General features: G+C 47.4%; 2 protein-coding genes across 5 annotated transcripts in view; both read left to right on the plus strand.

Moving 5' to 3' along the window:
• LOC142251654 (beta-1,4-galactosyltransferase galt-1-like) overlaps positions 1 to 20,000 on the plus strand; it is a 206,148-nt gene that overhangs the window by 40,988 nt on the left and 145,160 nt on the right. The window lies entirely within an intron of this gene.
• LOC142251652 (beta-1,4-galactosyltransferase galt-1-like) overlaps positions 6,807 to 20,000 on the plus strand; it is an 83,742-nt gene continuing 70,548 nt past the window's right edge. Inside the window, exons 1-2 of one of the 4 annotated variants that reach the window (XM_075324653.1) lie at positions 6,897 to 6,912; positions 16,275 to 16,518. In XM_075324653.1, coding sequence (XP_075180768.1) covers positions 16,452 to 16,518 — 67 coding nt within the window. In that variant the 5' untranslated portion in view covers positions 6,897 to 6,912; positions 16,275 to 16,451. Of the gene's footprint in view, positions 6,913 to 14,721; positions 15,150 to 16,274; positions 16,519 to 20,000 lie in introns of those variants that run through there. The other 3 variants (XM_075324652.1, XM_075324655.1, XM_075324654.1) reach the window with 3 other exon arrangements.

A 20,000-nucleotide genomic window follows, 5' to 3' on the forward strand; every position in this document is an offset into this window, starting at 1 on the left:
ACTAGTGATGAGCGGGCACTACCATGCTCAGGTGCTCAGTACTGGTAACTAGTGATGAGCGGGCACTACCATGCTCAGGTGCTCAGTACTAGTAACTAGTGATGAGCGGGCACTACCATGCTCGGGTGCTCGGTACTGGTAACTAGTGATGAGCGGGCACTACCATGCTCGGGTGCTCTGTACTGGTAACTAGTGATAAGCGGGCACTACCATGCTCAGGTGCTCAGTACTGGTAACTAGTGATGAGCAGGCACTACCATGCTCGGGTGCTCAGTACTGGTAACTAGTGATGAGCGGGCACTACCATGCTCGGGTGCTCGGTACTGGTAACTAGTGATGAGCGGGCACTACCATGCTCGGGTGCTCAGTACTGGTAACTAATGATGAGTGGGCACTACCATGCACGGGTGCTCAGTACTGGTAACTAGTGATGAGCGGGCACTACCATGCTCAGGTGCTCAGTACTGGTAACTAATGATGAGCGGGCACTACCATGCACGGGTGCTCAGTACTGGTAACTAGTGATGAGCGGGCACTACCATGCTCGGGTGCTCAGTACTGGTAACTAGTGATGAGCGGGCACTACCATGCTCGGGTGCTCAGTACTGGTAACTAGTGATGAGCGGGCACTACCATGCTCGGGTACTCAGTACTGGTAACTAGTGATGAGCGGGCACTACCATGCTCGGGTGCTCAGTACTGGTAACTAGTGATGAGCGGGCACTACCATGCTCGGGTGCTCAGTACTGGTAACTAGTGATGAGCGGGCACTACCATGCTCGGGTGCTCAGTACTGGTAACTAGTGATGAGCGGGCACTACCATGCTCGGGTGCTCAGTACTGGTAACTAGTGATGAGCGGGCACTACCATGCTCGGGTGCTCAGTACTGGTAACTAGTGATGAGCGGGCACTACTATGCTCGGGTGCTCAGTACTGGTAACTAGTGATGAGCGGGCACTACCATGCTCGGGTGCTCAGTACTGGTAACTAGTGATGAGCGGGCACTACCATGCTCAGGTGCTCAGTACTGGTAACTAGTGATGAGCGGGCACTACCATGCTCGGGTGCTCAGTACTGGTAACTAGTGATGAGCGAGCACTACCATGCTCGGGTGCTCAGTACTGGTAACTAGTGATGAGCGGGCACTACCATGCTCGGGTGCTCAGTACTGGTAACTAGTGATGAGCAGGCACTACCATGCTCGGGTGCTCAGTACTGGTAACTAGTGATGAGCGGGCACTACCATGCTCGGGTGCTCAGTACAGGTAACTAGTGATGAGCGGGCACTACCATGCTCGGGTGCTCGGTACGAGTAATGAGCAGTTGGATGCTCGGTTGGGCGTAACTCGAGTAACCGAATACAATGGTAAGGGGAAATAATGATTTGTTTATGAGTCCAGGCGGGATTTATGGATTATATATATGTAGCATGCATCTCGCCATATGCAGGTCCTTTCTTACACAGACATACGGGGTGCACCATGAGTACTTGTCCATAGATGAATAGTTCAGATGCACAGCGCCATTAGGGTATGTGCGCACGTTGCTTTTTACCTGCTTTTTTGCTGCTTTTTCTTCTGCGCTGTTTAATGCCAAAATGGATGTGTTCTTCTATTCAAGCAAAGTCTATGGGAATTTGGGTTTCTTGTTCACACTATGTTGTTCAAAATGCTGCCTTTTTGTGGCAGAACTTTGGTCAAAAACTCAGCTTTGCAGTGCAAAACCCAAATGGCAAAAACAATTGACATGTTGCTTCTTTGAAAAGCTGAGTTTTTGACCAAAGTTCTGCCACAAAAAGGCAGCATTTTGAACAACATAGTGTGAACAAGAAACCCAAATTCCCATAGACTTTGCTTGAATAGAAGAACACATCCATTTTGGCATTAAACAGCGCAGAAGAAAAAGCAGCAAAAAAGCAGGTAAAAAGCAGGTAAAAAGCAACGTGCGCACATACCCTTACTCTCGATGGTTGGAAGTGGCTTTTCCGCGTAAGTGTCAGTGACTGGGCTAATGCAAACATAGGCACTTTCCTCTTCTCCACGAGAGACAATATGTCCCGGGCAAGAGATTATTGCATCATGTAATATTATAAATGAAAGCCGCGAACTTCTCAATAATTGAGAGATGACTCGTTACCAACACCCCAAAGAGCAGAGACCACTTCCCTACAACCTGTGCCATTCACATCGAGCTTCTCAAACTTCAGGATGTACCCAACATGGCCAACCCTGGAAATGGCCAAGGACATCCGTGAGAAGGTTGGTTCATACCTCCATGCCCCTTACAGGAGAGGAACATCTCTGAAAGACAGATTGGTGCCCAGACATTTCGCATTACGTGGCTGGACTCTGAACTTAAAGGTTGGTTCATTGGCGGTCTCTTTAGAACCAATGACAAAAAGGTTTAGCGGTAAAGTCCTACGGAGAGCATTCTTGATAAAGTCCTGCCGGCTGGAGGGAGTTGTGTATACGGCCACGTGTATGTGGTCTTGAATATGTCATCAAGACTCGGAGGGAATTGAGGCGTAGGATAGGGGACCACCTTGGAGACATGGAGCATATTCGAGACACCTTATACGCCAGGCACATTAATGAGACACATGGTGGCCCTAGGACTATACTTACATTTATGGGCATCAACAAAATTGAGAAACCTTTGAGAGGGGGAGATTGGGATCAGATGATCCTGCAGAGGGAAGCTCGCTGGATTTTTTGGCTTGATGCTGTTGACGCACCCACAGGGTCTGGGGGCGGGGGGGGAGGGGTGACTCGTCACCGGGCCGGTGTAGAGAGGGGTTGGGATGTCACAGTGGCCTGGCCCGGTTCCGTGACCCCGGAGGTGACAATAATAGAGGGGAGGGAAAGGATAGTGGAGAGATGATGGTTATTCGTGACACCACCTGTGGTCTGCGGCCATAATGGGATTCGCTGCTGCGGGATGTCTTCGCTGGAGCGGATGGTAATGCAGCTCGGATGGTGCAGAGCTCAGGCCCCAGGGAGGATGTTGGGAGTCGTAGTCCACTCTAATAAAGGAGCGCGGGGCACGGGAAGGATTAGACAACACCGTGGTTGCAGTTTAAGGCCGGGGCCACATGGGGGACTACTGCGATCCTCGCATGACACGGCTCACGCTGGCAGAGAGAGTGTCACTGCGACTTAGGTCCGATCATGCGATCGGACCTCAGCTGCGGGGGACGGGCCGGGTCTGAGGAGGGGAGGACCGGCGCTGCGGAGAAGAGGGAGGGATTTATCTCCCTCTCTCCTCCGTAGCCGGCTATTGCCATTCTCGCCCTGCACTCGCGGTACACCGGTGTACTGCGAGTGCAGTGCGATTTTTCTCTTGCCCCATAGACTTCAATGGGTGCGAGAGAAACCAGGAACGCATTACAGTCGCAGCACTGTGTGATTGTTTTCTCGGTCCGCTTAGGGCTGAGAAAATCATCGATCATGGGTGCTGGCACATAGGCTAATATAGGCCCAAGTGGAATGCGATGTTTTATCGCATTGCACTCGCTCCGATTTTCATGCCGTGTGTCTTAGGTCTAAGTTCTTTACTCACTGAGTTGACCCCGCCATTGGACTGCCGCACTCCGCTGTGATGGGTTCCAGCCGATCCCGGATAATTCGGACGTCAGAACCGGTGTTTCTTTCAGTGAGTCCTTCCTCCCTGTGCTGTGTTGTGGGAGTCCCTGCGGCTTGAAGCTACACTGGGGCCAGAGTTCTGGGAATGGTTCTTTTCCCGGCCCGTATATCAGACAGCGAGAGCCTGTTCCTGGTGCCGCCCGTTGGTTATGACTCCTGGCTCTATATGCTGCTTTGCCCCGGGATCTGTGTGTGGGCCAGAAGACGTGAAATCCTCTGCCCAGCGGATTCTGCTGATGGGACTTGTTGTAACCACCAGCCTAGGGCTCCGCACCCTGTTCTGTGCGCCCGGTCCTGAGGAACCTATGGCGCAGCTCTCCCCTCAGCGACCGTGTCCTCCTATGTCTCACTTGTTTCCCGGTTGCTGTCTGAGTGTGTGTGTGTGTGGCCTTGCTCCCCCGATACACCCCCCGGGTTGCTGAACTAGTGGGTGGGAGGCCCCATACGTTGTGGTGACTATCCTAAATGACCCTACTCTAACCCAGTCCCGTGAGAGCAACTAACTTATGTGTGTTGGTGGCTTGTGGTGTTGTGAATACGTTTTCCAGTTTGGAGCTCCCTCTTGTGGTCAGTACTGGCAGTGCAGTTGATGTGTGGAATGGAAGTGACACACCTGCAGAGGACTGGCAATCAGGGTCAGATTGGGCTATTTAACTTAGTAGCTTTCTCTTGTTATTTGCCGGTGGTCAATTGCTCCTGTTTGTTAAGGACATTCTGCAACCAGCTCTGCTCACTCCTCTGCTATTTGTTTACCACCTTTGTTGTTGTTCTGCTTTGATACTATGCATGATTTCTATTTTGTCTGTGTGGAGTTCTTGGTGGAATGGATCATTCCCTGCTGGGAGTGTCTGTATACTTAGCTCGATGATTCTGCAGGATTTGTGTTTTGTCATGCTTGGTATTTTTCAGTCCCTCATCTGTATTAGTGTTTTTTGGATCCCAGTAACATCTGAGTGCTGATACAGTGGGGGAGAGGTTTAGTAACCTCAGGATTTTTTCATATCAGTAGTGCTGGTATTAGGGTTTTTTTACGGCTGCAGACAGTTGCTCTTTCCTATCTTTTTCTATAAAGATAGTTTTGGCCTCACCTTTGCTGAAATCTGTTCTTTCTGGCTTTGTATTGTGTTTTTCTATATCACCGTAGCCTTTACATGTGGGGGGCTATCTATCTATCTTTGGGGACTGCTCCGAGGCAGATTAGCTTTCTTATATTTCTATCTGTGAGATTATTTAGTTCTCCGGCTTTGTCGAGGCGTCCAGGTCATCGTAGGCACGCCCCACGGCTACTGTTAGTTGTGTGTCAGGATTAGGTCTGCAGTCCGTTAAGTTTCCAGCCACTCTGTTACCTTTTTGGGATTCCGCATTATTTGATCCTCTCCGGTTCCTGAATCATAACATGTGGTGGTTTACCGGGAATGACCTCCTCTTGGTGAGGCGCAGTACCCTGTGGCAACTGAAACCTCAGGGGTGCCACACTATGGCACCTCTGGGACTGAATGAACAGTTGAGTTTCAGCTGGGTTTTTTTTTAATGATCTACCACTCCACTATATTACTAGGAGCAAAAAGACTTACCTGTTTAAAGGGAGTCCTTCTTTATAGCCAAGAAACGTATCCGTCAATATATACCATAATTGCCTCTGTTGTGGAGTACCACTTTCGGCTGAATAGGGGCCACTTGCATCTCTTATGTGAAACCCCTCCATTTGAAATCCAAAATATACCTTTTTAGATAATTCATATGGTGATTTATCTATTTCCATGTAGATGGCAGCAGATTTTTATCACGAATGTCTCAGTACATTTCTCCATTCATCCTTCCTTCAATTATATGAAGTTTGCCAGTACCATCTGCCGATAAACAGCCCCACACCATGATGTTCTCATGTCCACACTTCACTGTTGTTGGTGTTTTTGGGGTGACTTGCTTTTTGACCTCCAAACATGGTGTGTTATGGCCTCCAAAGAGTTCAATTTTTGGTCTCATCTGACCAGAATATATTCTCCCAGTATTTCATAGACTTGTCTAAATGTTGTGGAGCAAACTTTGAAAACAGGCTTTTTGAACCTGCTTTTTGTTCAGCATTGGAGTCTTGTGTGGGGAGCGTGCATACAGGAGCGTGCATACAGGAGCGTGCATACAGGAGCGTGCATACAGGCCATGGAGGGGGGAGTGCAATACTTATGGTTTTCTCTGAAACAATTCTTCCTGCTAAGTCCAGTTCTTTCTGCAGTTCTTCACTGGTGTCCTTGGCTCTTGGAGAACTCCTATTTTTTTCACTCCTCTGTCTGAAATCGTGCAGGGAGCACCTGGTGATTGCTCGTATATGGTGGATTGATGTTCTCTCCACTTCTGGATTATGGCCCCAACGGAGCTAACTGGAGCCTTCAGTAGTTTAGAAACTCTTCTGTAACCAATGCCATCAGTATGTTTTGCAACAATAAAGGTTCAAAGGTGTTGAGACAGCTCCCTAGTTTTACCCATCATGAGATGTTTCTTGTGTGGTAATTAGACACCTTTTTATAGGCCATCAGTTGATATTACTTCTCACTGTCAGAATTGCTTTTTACGGAGGTCAGGACTTTCCATGTCTATTTGCACCTCTCTTTCTGCATGCGTTCAACACTTTCCCTGTGTCATTTCTCATTGCACATCACTAAATTTGTGGACAGCTATTTATTTTATTTATTTGCCTATGTGTATTGGATGGGTTGTTACTAACATCTGGTGAGAAATTAATCTCATTAGCACTTTTAGAAATATATTTACTTTGGAAATTCGGGACGTGTTCAATACTTATTTCACCTGCTGTATGATCGATTATAGAACGAAGGATGCAGTAAATAATTTCGGATGGTATACAGCTCTGGTTTTTTGGTGTAGACATCAAAATAAGATGCTATATACAAATTATACAAGGATACGTATGATCATTGCCTGAATTAGCCGGTAATTTTATTAAAGGACGACCAAACCAATGGTGCGTAAGGAGGGAAAGTGTGTCATACGTTGCTAGAAAGCACTCTTACTATCTGATTGGTCCATGATTTTTAATGCGTGACCAATAGAATAATAGAAAGGGGAACGCATCATCTGTTACCAGGACACATCACTGAGCAGCTGAAGACCGGAGGTTACGCGCTTCAGATTTTGCAACTGATGCGTTCCACAAAAGTGGAAATGACGCCGCAGCATTCTAGGGAGATCCGAAAGAGGTGCACGAGTGTGCACTATGGGGTTTGGCACTATATGCAGATTACAGCTGGTCTGGTGAGTCTATTAACATCTTATGTCTCAGGTCACTTTTTAGTTGTATTGGTGGTCACTAAGGGGTTAACATTCATATGTCTTAAAGAGCATTTTTCTTTAACCCTTCATAAACACTTAGCCTCTTGCTTGTTCACTCCATTTCCCACTACATTCACCGTTCTTCAAGCTTCAGAGCTGAAACATCACAATCTGTGCTGCTGGTTGTGGGTCTGCTCAAAGCTTACTCTATATGCAAAAATAGCGCTTCCTATGTCAGCACATGGCCCGTGCGGTGTGGGAAGGGGGCTGGCCGACTGATCATTTCATTAGCCAAGCAAGCCCTCTTTACTGTCACGGCTGAAGGCTGGGTTGACTATTGAAATGAGCGGTTAGCCAGCATCTTTTATGCTTAGCTCTATTCATGAGCCAACAACAAACTTCTGTCGAACACGTCACTAATATCTGGAGATTGGGGTCCCAGGATGGGGGACATATATACACCAAGAATGGATCCAGGATGGGAGACATATGTACCAGGAAGGGGCCCAGGATGTGAGACATATATACCAAGATAGGAGACATATATACCAAGAAGGGGACAAGGATTTGGGAGATATATACCAGGAAGGGGCTTAGAATGGGGGACATACATACCAGGAAGAGGAGCAGGATTGGGGACATATATACCAGGATGGGGACATATATACCAGGATGGGGCCCCAGGATGGGGGAGATATATACCAGGAAGGGGCCCAGGATGGGAGACATATATACCAGGAAGGAGCCCCAGGATGGGGGACATATATACCAGGAAGGGGCCCCAGGATGGGGGACATGTATACCAGGAAGGGACCCCAGGATGGGGGACATATATACCAGAAAGGGGCCCCAGGATGGGGGACATATATAGCAGGAAGGGGCCCAGGATGGGAGACATATATACCAGGAAGGAGCCCCAGGATGGGGGACATATATACCAGGAAGGGGCCCCAGGATGAGGGACATATATACCAGGAAGGGACCCCAGGATGGGGGACATATATACCAGAAAGGGGCCCCAGGATGGGGGACATATATACCAGAAAGGGGCCCCAGGATGGGGGACATATATACCAGGATGGGGGACATACAGTATATACTAGGAAGGGGCCCTGGGATGGGGGACATATATACCAGAAAGGGGCCCCAGGATGGGGGGGACATATATACCAGAAAGGGGCCCCAAGATGGGGTTGACATATATATAGGGGGCAACACATGTCTTTACAGGATCTAAAATGCTACAAGCGCCCATACATGTGACCAACATGCAGGGGGAGGTTCAAAGTTTGCATCATGGCCCATCAGACTCTACTTACACAACCGATTATTTGCATATATTTTCATTTTTATCACGTTTAAGCATTTCTTTTTTCAATAGTACAGCCACTTTAATTATCCCACCATAGAGTTTATGTAAGATTTTACAGTACAGTCTGACATAATGTAAGAAAATATAAGGGATTTGGAAGGTATCCAGCCCTGCAAACCCCTCTGGACTATTTTGATTGCTCACCTAAACACTAAGGAGCGAACTACTGCTGATTGGACCTGCCTGGCCGACCTGTGAGTGCAAGACACAACACCACAGTCCAAGATACACAGTGGACTGAAAAATAATCTGCAATACCAAAAATTCACGGGGACATAGCCTTAAAGATAGCTATAGTACATTGTGGTTTCAGACCCTACTTCTAATGATTGCAGATGATATGCACGGCAACATTGTCTGCTATGGAGCGATGCAAATTGGTTGACACAGTTATAAGTCATGGCACCACCTTTAAAATATGTTGTAAGTGCGGCTGATCCCTCCCCTAGAGGAAGCCAATAATACCGGCGAAACGTGCGTCAGGACTAGATTGCCCTGACCGATGTAGAGATCAATTAATTAAGGGACAGCTTATGGAACAAAGGCTTTCTCAACTGAAAGGGATCCTCACGCTGGATACATGCTGCCTAATCCACAGGCAGCATGTCACGATGAGTTTTGGATATCGGAGAATAGGGGCTGTGGGTATTGGGAATCAAATTGTCATGGGTAGTGCATTCCAGAGAATTGGCGCAGCTCGCAAAAAGTCTTGGAGATGGGAGTGGGAGGTTTGGATTATTGAGAATGTTAGTCTTATGTCATTAGCGCAACTGAAGGCAGAGGTAGGGTTGATAGACAGAGATGAGGGAGGAGATATAGGCGGTGCAGAACTGTGGAGAGGACGGGAGGTATCTAGACAGAGATGAGGGAGGAGATGAAGGGCAGTGCAGAACTGTGGAGAGGACAGGAAGGTGATAGACAGAAATGAGAGAGGAGCTACAAGGTGGTGCAGAGCTGTGGAGAGGACAGGAATGTGATAGACAGAAATGAGAGAGGAGATATAGGGGGTGCAGAACTGTGGAGAGGACGGGAGGTGATAGACAGATGAAAGAGGAGATGTAGGGCGGTGCAGAACTGTGGAGAGCTTTATGGGTGAGAGTGATCAGTTTATATTTGATTCTCTAGCGGATGGGCAACCAGTGCAATGGCTGGCACAAGAAGGAGGCATCGGTGTAGCAGCTGGAGAGGAATATGATTCTGGCTTCTCAATTCAGGATGGATTGTAGAGGGGAGAGTTTAGTAAGAAGCAGACTGATTAGTAGAGTTGCAATAGTCCAGATGAGAATGAATAAGAGTGACAGTAAGAGTTTTTGCAGAGTAAATGGTAAGAAAAGGTCAAATTCTAGAAAGGTGTAGGTGGCATGAGAGCGAGTGTAGGAAAGATCTGAGTCAAATATAACCCCAAAACAGCAAGCGTGCGGTCGGGGCATAATGGTAGAACCATCCACGGAAATAGCAATATTGGGTTTATGAAGGTGAGTTGAGGGAGGAAACAGGACAAGTTCAGTTTTTGACAGATTTAGTTTTAAATAGGAGGACATGATGTTGGAGACCGCGGACAATCACTGGCATTTTGTAGTAATGTGTATGTGTATAATTGAGTGTCATCAGCATAGAGATGGTACCGAAAACCAAATCTACTGATGGTTTGTTCAATAGGGGCAGTGTATAGAGAGAAAAGGATGGGGCCTAGGACTGACCCCTGAGGAACCCCGACCGTAAGGGGAAGAGGAGAGGAGCCGGAGGGGGCCTAGGACTGACCCCTGAGGAACCCCGACCGTAAGGGGAAGAGGAGAGGAGCCGGAGGGGGCCTAGGACTGACCCCTGAGGAACCCCGACCGTAAGGGGAAGAGGAGAGGAGCCGGAGGGGGCCTAGGACTGACCCCTGAGGAACCCCGACCGTAAGGGGAAGAGGAGAGGAGCCGGAGGGGACCTAGGACTGACCCCTGAGGAACACAGACAGTAAGGGGCAGAAGATAGGAGCCGGCAAAAGTTATAGTGAAGGAGTAGATGTTTGATTGGTATCCCTCATGTGAACCTACAGTTTTTAAAGAACTTTCAATAAAGGATTTTTAGTTATCAATTGTGCTCAGCCTTTCCTCCAATTTCTTTGCCAAGATGTTTGATTGCTTTTAACAGTAATTTTATAGCAAAACTTCACCATCAACCTACATTAGTATAGAGTATAACCGCATCCCTCAATGCAAAATCTGTGTGACTAAATATAAGTTCCCATTTTAATATTTTGTTATAGTGTATTGCTTCAATACACTATAACATTTTGATCAGGGAAGTCCAATCTTTGGGACCAGGGCCACCATCAGGGCAATACAACCATGACTGGTGTAGGGGGCCCAGTGAAGAGGGGGGGGCCCGGCCGAGCCTGGAATAGCTACTTAGCTTTAATAAGCCTGTGGCCAGCAGGACCCCCCCCCTCTTCACCGGGCCCCAGTCACAGCCACAGAAGTGGGGCCCGGCAGTGTCGCTTTGGCTATTATAAATGAATAATTTGTATGCGAAGTGGCGGAGCATGCAAATTAGCCATGTGCTGGACTGGAGTTTCCCCAGCGGACTGGAGGTGGAGCATGCAAATTAGCCATGTGCTGGACTGGAGTCTCCCCAGCGGACTGGAGGTGGAGCATGCAAATTAGCCATGTGCTGGACTGGAGTCTCCCCAGCGGGCTGGAGGCGGAGCATGCTAATTAGCCATGTGCTGGACTGGAGTCTCCCCAGCGGACTGGAGGCAGAGCATACAAATTAGCCATGTGCTGGACTGGAGTCTCCCCAGCGGACTGGAGGCGGAGCATACAAATTAGCCATGTGCTGGACTGGAGTCTCCCCAGCGTACTGGAGGCGGAGCATACAAATTAGCCTTGTGCTGGACTGGAGTATCCCCAGCGGATTGGGGGCGGAGCATACAAATTAGCCATGTGCTGGACTGGAGTCTCCCTAGTGGACTGGAGGCGGAGCATACAAATTAGCCATGTGCTGGACTGGAGCCTCCCCAGCGGACTGGAGGCAGAGCATACAAATTAGCCTTGTGCTGGACTGGAGCCTCCCCAGCGGACTGGAGGCAGAGCATACAAATTAGCCTTGTGCTGGACTGGAGCCTCCCCAGCGGACTGGAGGCGGAGCATTCAAATTAGCCTTGTGCTGGACTGGAGTCTCCCCAGCGGACTGGAGGCAGAGCATACAAATTAGCCTTGTGCTGGACTGGAGCCTCCCCAGCGGACTGGAGGCAGAGCATACAAATTAGCCTTGTGCTGGACTGGAGCCTCCCCAGCGGACTGGAGGCGGAGCATGCTAATTAGCCTTGTGCTGGACTGGAGCCTCCCCAGCGGACTGGAGGCAGAGCATACAAATTAGCCTTGTGCTAGACTGGAGCCTCCCCAGCGGACTGGAGGCGGAGCATGCTAATTAGCCTTGTGCTGGACTGGAGCCTCCCCAGCGGACTGGAGGCAGAGCATACAAATTAGCCTTGTGCTGGGATCACAGGTGAATCTGGAGAACAAATGAACCAAGGTCCCTCGGGATTTTTATTGCACAGAGGCCTCCGCGGCACATCTGCATAATATAATATCGCCATGTTTTCTAGCTCCTCCTACATGAGCTGACATTATACAGAATAGCGCTAGGATTGTGGGACAATTCCCCTTTAAGCTTGAGGCTAGAGGGAGTGGAGCGTCACAAACTATTTACTTGCACATATTGTCAAACAGAGACATCTTTCTTTATAACTAATAAAACATTGCTGCCCCATGTATCCGTTTTTTTTATGAGAAACATATGGCGTGCAAATAAATGGGTTAGATAATTAAATCTAATATATTTTAATAGAACAGGAAGAGCGGAGCAAATTATATCCCAGGCCAGTGTATTTCATTATCCTCAAGGAAACAAAACATGAAAAAGAAACTCAAGGCGGGCGAGGCCATATGTCAGCAGTAGATGCCCATTGCGGAATATTACGGTAGTATAATGACGCCATACGTCACCTGTGACTTTACCGTAACGTGTGCCACAACTGCGATGTCGTCTTGTATCGAAAAGTTCCGACCTGCCTTGTGCCCGCTGCAAAAAACAAACATGATGCGTAAGTGCACGTTATAATAGGATGGCCGCAAAATAGTTTGTAAAAACGAAATATAAACAGACCCCAAATCCCAGTTTATTCTGTAGTTGGACGCCCTCTAGTGTCTGTTATAGAAATGCATTCAACTCCTGCAATGAATTTGTAACCCTTTAATGACAGGTCGGGCAGCGTGCATCATCTGTCAGCATTGATCTTCAATAACTATATTGTATATACAACAGTATCTCTTCAGGACCATAATCATGCTGCCTAATCAGCATCTTGATATGTCACGCCTGTGCAAAGGAGAACAGATTTAGGCAAATTTGTGAACAATATTTGAGAGAAAAAGCCCTTTTGTGTAAAAGTAGTCTTAGATCTTAGAGTTCAGCTCATGGAAAAAATGGAGCAAAAACAAAAAGGTGTTGAGCTTAAGAGAGGAAAACTTGAACATACCAAAAATCAAATGTATTGATTTTCTAGGTACCCGTACGGGGGTGTACGGATGGTACAGGAGCTCCTCGGCTGACCCTAAGACTGGGGCATCTGCGCTGTCCCTTATCTCGAAAGTAGACTTGATGGTAGCCAGGTTCGAGCCTCCAACGTGGCCCTATCTCCTGTCCAAGCCCTGATACTTAAGGGTGCTTTACACGCTGCGACATCGCTAGCGATGTCGAGCGCGATAGCACCCACCCCCATCGTACATGCGACATTTTGGTGATCACTGCCGTAGCGAACATTACCGCTACAGCAGCGTCACACGCACATACCTGTGCAGCGACGTCGCTATGACGCCGAACGCACCTCCCCCTTGAAGGAGGGATTTTTCGGCGGTCACAGCAACGTCGCTGCACAGGTATGTGCGTGTGACGCTGTCGTAGCGATAATGTTCGCTACGGCAGCGATCACCAAATGTCACATGTACGATGGGGGCGGGTGCTATCACCACAACGTCACTAAGCGGCCGACCAATAGAAGCGGAGGGGCGGAGATGAGCGGGATGTAACATCCCGCTCACCTTCTCCCTTCCGCATTGCCGGTGGACGCAGGTAAGGAGATGTTCGTCGTTCCTGCGGTGTCACACATAGCGATGTGTGCTGCCGCATGAACGACAAACAACATTGTACCGGCAGCAGCAGCGATATTAAGGAAAGGAGCGACGTGTCAATGATCACTGTTATTGGACGATTTTGCGATCGTTGATCGTCGCTCCTTTGTGTCAAACGCTGCGATGTCGCTACCGGCGCCGGATGTGCGTCACTAACGACGTGACCCCGACGATATATCGGTAGCAATGTCGCAGCGTGTAAAGCCCCCTTTAGAGTTGAGTGAGTACCTAACTATTTGTACTCGCTATACTCTTAACGAATACTGTCTAATACTCGCGTATTCGTTCCAAATAGCGTGTGCAATGCAAGTCAATGGGGAAAACTCGCAAGTAACCCGAATACCGCACTATTCGCTACTCGTACGAATAGTGCGGCATTCAAATTACTTATTACTTTGCGAGTTTTTCCCATTGGCTTGCATTACACATGCTATTCGGAACGAATACGCGAGTATTACACAGTATTCGTTATGAGTATAGCGAGTATGAATAGTTAGGTACTCACTCAACTCTACTGATACAATTTCCCCCCCACCCGGGAAACCCAGTCACCAAAACCCCACAAATAATCACAGACAAGGGTAAACAAAAACTCGAGCACACTGCAGTCAATCACAAAAGGAGGGACAGTATGTGCAATGGGGAGTAACGCAAAAGGGGTAGGAAATAAATACACAATTGGAGAACTCACAGACCATGGAAAACCACAACTTGAAAATCACCATACGACTGGATAACAACAGGAACCAGGAAGCAAAGCTATATCCGGCACTCAGTCCCAGAATCCAGAACCTTATGGTGATCAATTCAAGAGAGACATCGATATATTGGAGCACGTTCAGAGAAAAGCAACCAAGATGGTAGAAGGTGGCGGCTCCCTACACTCACAGACCATGGAAAACCACAACTTGAAAATCCCCATACGACTGGATAACAACAGGAACCAGGAAGCAAAGCTATATCCGGCACTCAGTCCCAGAATCCAGAACCTTATGGTGATCAATTCAAGAGAGAGATCGATATATTGGAGCAAGTACAGAGAAAAGCAACCAAGATGGTAGAAGGTGGCGGCTCCCTACACTTAGCCGCAACACCGCAAGTGGCGTCACAAGTGAACATTATACTAATCTCCCCTGTAAATATCCCCCATTACAAAAAGGGCCCAGGGCAAGGAACCAGGTAACGGCCACCACCTTGACATTCCCAATAGAGACTCTGCCCGGAACAGAGTACCCCATATCCCAGGGTGCTACACATATATAGACTGTATATACACACATAAACACATTTTTAGCAAAAGAACAGAAAGCGTTAAGATGTCATTTAGTTTTGGATATTAATTATTTGTAGTCGAAGCCGACATTACGCGGAGCGGCCCTTCAATTGTTGGCAGAGGAGACGCCCATATCTATTTACAAGAGGCTGAGTGCGTCTCCTAATAGGATGGAGGACAGGCTTTATGTATAAATATAACATTACATGAGAGGGAGGGCGCTGCCACTGAGGCTGGCACTGCTGCTGCACAGTCACTGAAGAACACACACCGCCGGCACAGGCTGTCTATTCATGAAGCAAAGAAGATGCAAAAGTGAAGAATGGTGGAGGACTACAAGTGCCAGACGTGCTGATGGCCAGAGGCGAGATATTCCAAGCTGAGATATTCCAGGGTATGGAAATTAAGTGTTTTGTTGGAGATAAAGTTGACTTAGAATAGAAAACGGAACCTGGAAGTGAAAACTGAAAAAACAAATTACAGTTGATGAGGTTCCTAGATGTCCACATACGATTGCACAGAAATGATAATGTCTGCGGTTACTATTGAAATTGCATGTGATGTTGAAATCCAGCAGGATGACTGACGCCAGATCCGTTTCCTTGCAGAATGGTCTGTACAAAACCCAACAACCCTTTCCTAATTGCTTAGTGTTAACCCCTTAGTGACCACCAATACAAATTAAGACCGACCTGAGATATAAGTGAATAGTGACGGATGAAAACTGCAGCCGACACTTTGCTGCATCAGTCGCGAATGTCCATGGCCATTTCCTGCTTACCATTACATTATATGATAAAAAAAAAATGAATGGTGTCATTCAAAAGTACAACTCCTCCAGGAAGAAAAAAAAAATAAAATAAAAAAAAAACAAAAAAACAAACACAATAGCTATATCAACTACAAAATATGGGACTTGGAATAAGGGGAGGGGAAAAAAAAAACGTAAGCACAAAAAAAAAAAATAAAAAAAAAAAATAAATCACCCTTAAGGGGTTAAGGGATTAACAGTTTGAAAATTTATAACTTTAGAAATCGGTCATATTTCTGATATTTTAATTAAAAAAAAGCCAAAATATATAGATTTAAAATTTACCATCGTCGTAAAACATAAAGTGCCATAAAATAAATTAAAAAAAAAATAAATAGATATCTCAAAACCACAAGGATATGTTGAAACATTGGAGTTTTATAAAAAGTTACGTCAGATTTGAAAAAAATTGGCCTGGTCACTAAAGGGTTAAAAAAATATCCTGTGATAGTTGAGTCACGTGAGTGGCGACATGATGGGGGGGATTCAAAAAGTTGATGATAGTTTTCCATGTGGAATTGATATGAAGTCATCCTCCCAGTGATGTCTCGGGGAGGTGGGGGCTGCCCCCCGGGATTTGTAGTGGCTGTTATGGAAGCTATGAGGGCCGGTCTAACAGAGTCAGCATTGTTGCCCAGCGCTCTGCCTGTTATACCGGTCTGACCAGACCTTTTTAATTGTTAACTTCTATGTAAATGTTTTCACCAGGTTCCTCCTGACCCGCTATGTGGATTTTTGAACACTCTTATGTCACTTGGGTGGCATAGAGGGTTCTTCATCAACCTGGACGAAGGAACCAGGGATTCCAAATATTAGGCGTGTTCTAAGAAGGGATGGGTTTACCGGAGTTCACAGGAGTTGGCCGAGCAACGTGAGGAACCTACCATGGATAATACCAAAGGGCAAGGGCCATCAGGGAAAGGAGTAGGACCTGGCCCTGGAGCCGACACAGGTAAGTAATAACAGGAATTTCCAAAAATGGTAGAACAAAAACAGGCAATCCACCGATGGAAACGACCTGTGCCTCAAACTGTTTGAGCTGCAAACATTAGTCCAAAACGATCGGAATAGTTTTCCTATTTTTGGCAGAGAGCTAAAAATCAAGTGATGGGTAATAATTCCGCGTGTTGTCTGGCAAGGGGTGAGAGGTTCAGAGCCGGTGGAGCACGCATAGAGAACGGTTTCCGCCCGTTTTAATTAGACACTGTCATGCCAGTTAGGAGATAATAGTCAGGTTAATGAAGGCTAATAGGGCTCACCTCATCCTGGATATACATTTATCAGGCCTCTGGGATGGTCTTAGCCAGCTGTGTTATTGTTTGGTTGTAGGTTGGAGGCCCCGTCCCGCCCAAGAGGCCAGGCTGCGGGCCCCGTCCCGCCCAAGAGGCCTGGCTGCGGGTCCCGTCCCACCCAAGAGGCCGGGCTGCGGGCCCCGTCCCGCCCAAGAGGCCGGGCTGCGGGCCCCGTCCCGCCCAAGAGGCCGGGCTGCGGGCCCCGTCCCGCCCAAGAGGCCGGGCTGCGGGCCCCGTCCCGCCCAAGAGGCCGGGCTGCGAGCTGCGTCCCGCCCAAGAGGCCGGGCAGCATTTAAAAATGTACACTATCCTATGTCTGACTGTAAGACTTGACTGCAGCAGGAGCCTCCCCCCTCTACTCCTCAGTACACCAACCAAGAATTGCACAGAATAGCAGTTGATGTTCTCAACAACAGTTCTACAATACTCTTTCGGTTCTGGTATACTTTTAATATTACTTTTTAGGACTAGGATTTAGGGTTAACTTATTCTCTAATTAAGTTTCTCTAAAACAAAACAAAACCTTCATTACCATGTAGATAGCAGGAAGTTCAGCAACGTGACCAGAATCCCGTAAAACCCTTTAAACAAGATTCTGAAATGGATAAAGGGGTTCGAAGAGAAGGCAAAAGTTAATTACCCTGTGAAAAATACCTGTATCTTTCAGACTATAATAGGCACCTGACGATGAGACATATACAGGTTTTGACAACAAAAAAAATAGGATAAAAAATATTAATATTAAAATTACCCTTGTGATATAAAGATGTGGAGAGGGTAATGCTTCTTACTTGGTGCTCTGGGGTAGAAGAGGTGGGTAATGAATTATTCTTAAGTGGTAGACATATTCTAGGAGGGTTGAACCAAAAAAATAAAAGGGCATTATATACTATCCCTAATAGGAAGATATAATAATTATTTAATGGCCTTCATCTCGAAATCAAGCCATTAAGATGTGATGAATGAAGGAAGATTGATCTTGTGCAGCCTAGTTGGGTCCACCAGGGTCTTGTCCGCCTAGGTTGGGTCCACCAGGGTCTTGTGCAGCCTAGATGGGTCCGCCAGGGTCTTGTGCAGCCTAGATGGGTCCGCCAGGGTCTTGTGCAGCCTAGATGGGTCCGCCAGGGTCTTGTGCAGCCTAGATGGGTCCGCCAGGGTCTTGTGCAGCCTAGATGGGTCCGCCAGGGTCTTGTGCAGCCTAGATGGGTCCGCCAGGGTCTTGTGCAGCCTAGATGGGTCCGCCAGGGTCTTGTGCAGCCTAGATGGGTCCACCAGGGTCTTGTGCAGCCTAGATGGGTCCACCAGGGTCTTGTGCAGCCTAGATGGGTCCACCAGGGTCTTGTGCAGCCTAGATGGGTCCACCAGGGTCTTGTGCAGCCTAGATGGGTCCACCAGGGTCTTGTGCAGCCTAGATGGGTCCACCAGGGTCTTGTGCAGCCTAGATGGGTCCACCAGGGTCTTGTGCAGCCTAGATGGGTCCACCAGGGTCTTGTGCAGCCTAGATGGGTCCACCAGGGTCTTGTGCAGCCTAGATGGGTCCTCCAGGGTCTTGTCCGCCTAGATGGGTCCTCCAGGGTCTTGTCCGCCTAGATGGGTCCACCAGGGTATTGTCCGCCTAGATGGGTCCACCAGGGTTTTGTCCGCCTAGATGGGTCCACCAGGGTCTTCTCCACTACTATCTTGATAGTATCAAGTCATCGGGTTGCTGGTCTTCCTCTTCGCGTTGTTCTTTCTATTTATTTGTATAATATGTCCAAAGTCGGCATGTCATAGTTTGGTGATCCTTGCTTCGAGTGACATGTCTGACTTGATTTGTTCTAAAATTGATTTGTATGTTCTTCTTGCCATCCATGGTATTGATAACATCTTTCTCCATCTTTCAAAGGCGTCGATGTTTCTTCTCTCTTGTTCTGTTATTGTTCAGGTTATTCATACATATGTTACTACAGAAAAGACCAGACTATGTACGAGCCGAGACCAGACTATGTACGAATCGTGTCTTTGTCACCAGTGAAATGTTCCTCGATTTGAGGACCTTGTCTGGTGACTTCATTTTTGATTTGTCCCCAGCTAGTCTCCTATTGACTTCTTGGTGTCATCGCTGCATTTTGAGTGGTCCAAGTAGGTTGAAGTCCTTTACAACTTACAACTCTCTGTCCATGTCAAACGTTTCCTAGTCATATCTGGCAGTAGTCGGTATCTTGGTCTTCTTTGTATTGAGTAGGAGTCCAATGTTCTAGCTTTGTATCTTGACCCTCCATAATAAATCCTTCATTCCATCTACACTTCTGCTATCAATGTTGCATCATGTGTTTTTATGACGGTTGATAATTTTGCCCAGCAATTTTGCTTCAATTTTAGATAGGAGAGTAAAAATCATCTTTGCTTTAGAGATGTCAGCCCTACTCTCACACTCACCAAATACCCAGCATGTGGACGTGGCCTAAATCTAAGTTCCTTGACCCTACTCTCATACCAGGGGCAGGTGAACAGAGCAGGACCTGACCCACAATGGACCCACAATGAACAAGTCCATCAAAGTGCAGGGCAGTTCTGCAACTTTGATTACAGCTATATCAACAATCAAGCATCCGATCTTTCCACAACAGGTATGCTTGGATAGAGGATCCTAGTGCCAGTATGGTACTGCCTTTACTTCATATAGCAAAATCATGGTGGTTAGTTCTTTTTAAGGCACAATATCATAAAGCCAACTGAGTGATAAACATCCGAGGTTCATCAATATGGACCATTCTTGGTTCTTGTTCCCAAGCCAAAGCAAGTGGTGGTTGCCTTTAAGGATGCACCAATGCATGGTTAGAGACAAAGCACAACATTCTTAGGTTTAATATTTACACATTTCTTGAAATCGTGCAACCAACAAACATCCCGAAAGGATATGAACAAATCGGTTTTCAAGACCCTGGTCCAGTGGCCACATAAATTGTGAACCTTCTTATGAACTTCCTCATATTTGCCGGAATTCCAGGCACCTCTTCAGATTTGTAGGCCCGCTGCGATGCCATCATTACGGCTACAAATCAGAAGAAGATGATGGTTCAAAGGTAGTGATGGGCAATCCCCCCGATGGTCGGGATCGGGAGCTTCGCCCGATTGTTTAGTAAAGATCGGGATTGAGATT

Source organism: Anomaloglossus baeobatrachus, chromosome 9, assembly GCF_048569485.1.
Source record: "Anomaloglossus baeobatrachus isolate aAnoBae1 chromosome 9, aAnoBae1.hap1, whole genome shotgun sequence".
Classification (NCBI taxonomy): Eukaryota; Metazoa; Chordata; class Amphibia; order Anura; family Aromobatidae; genus Anomaloglossus; species Anomaloglossus baeobatrachus.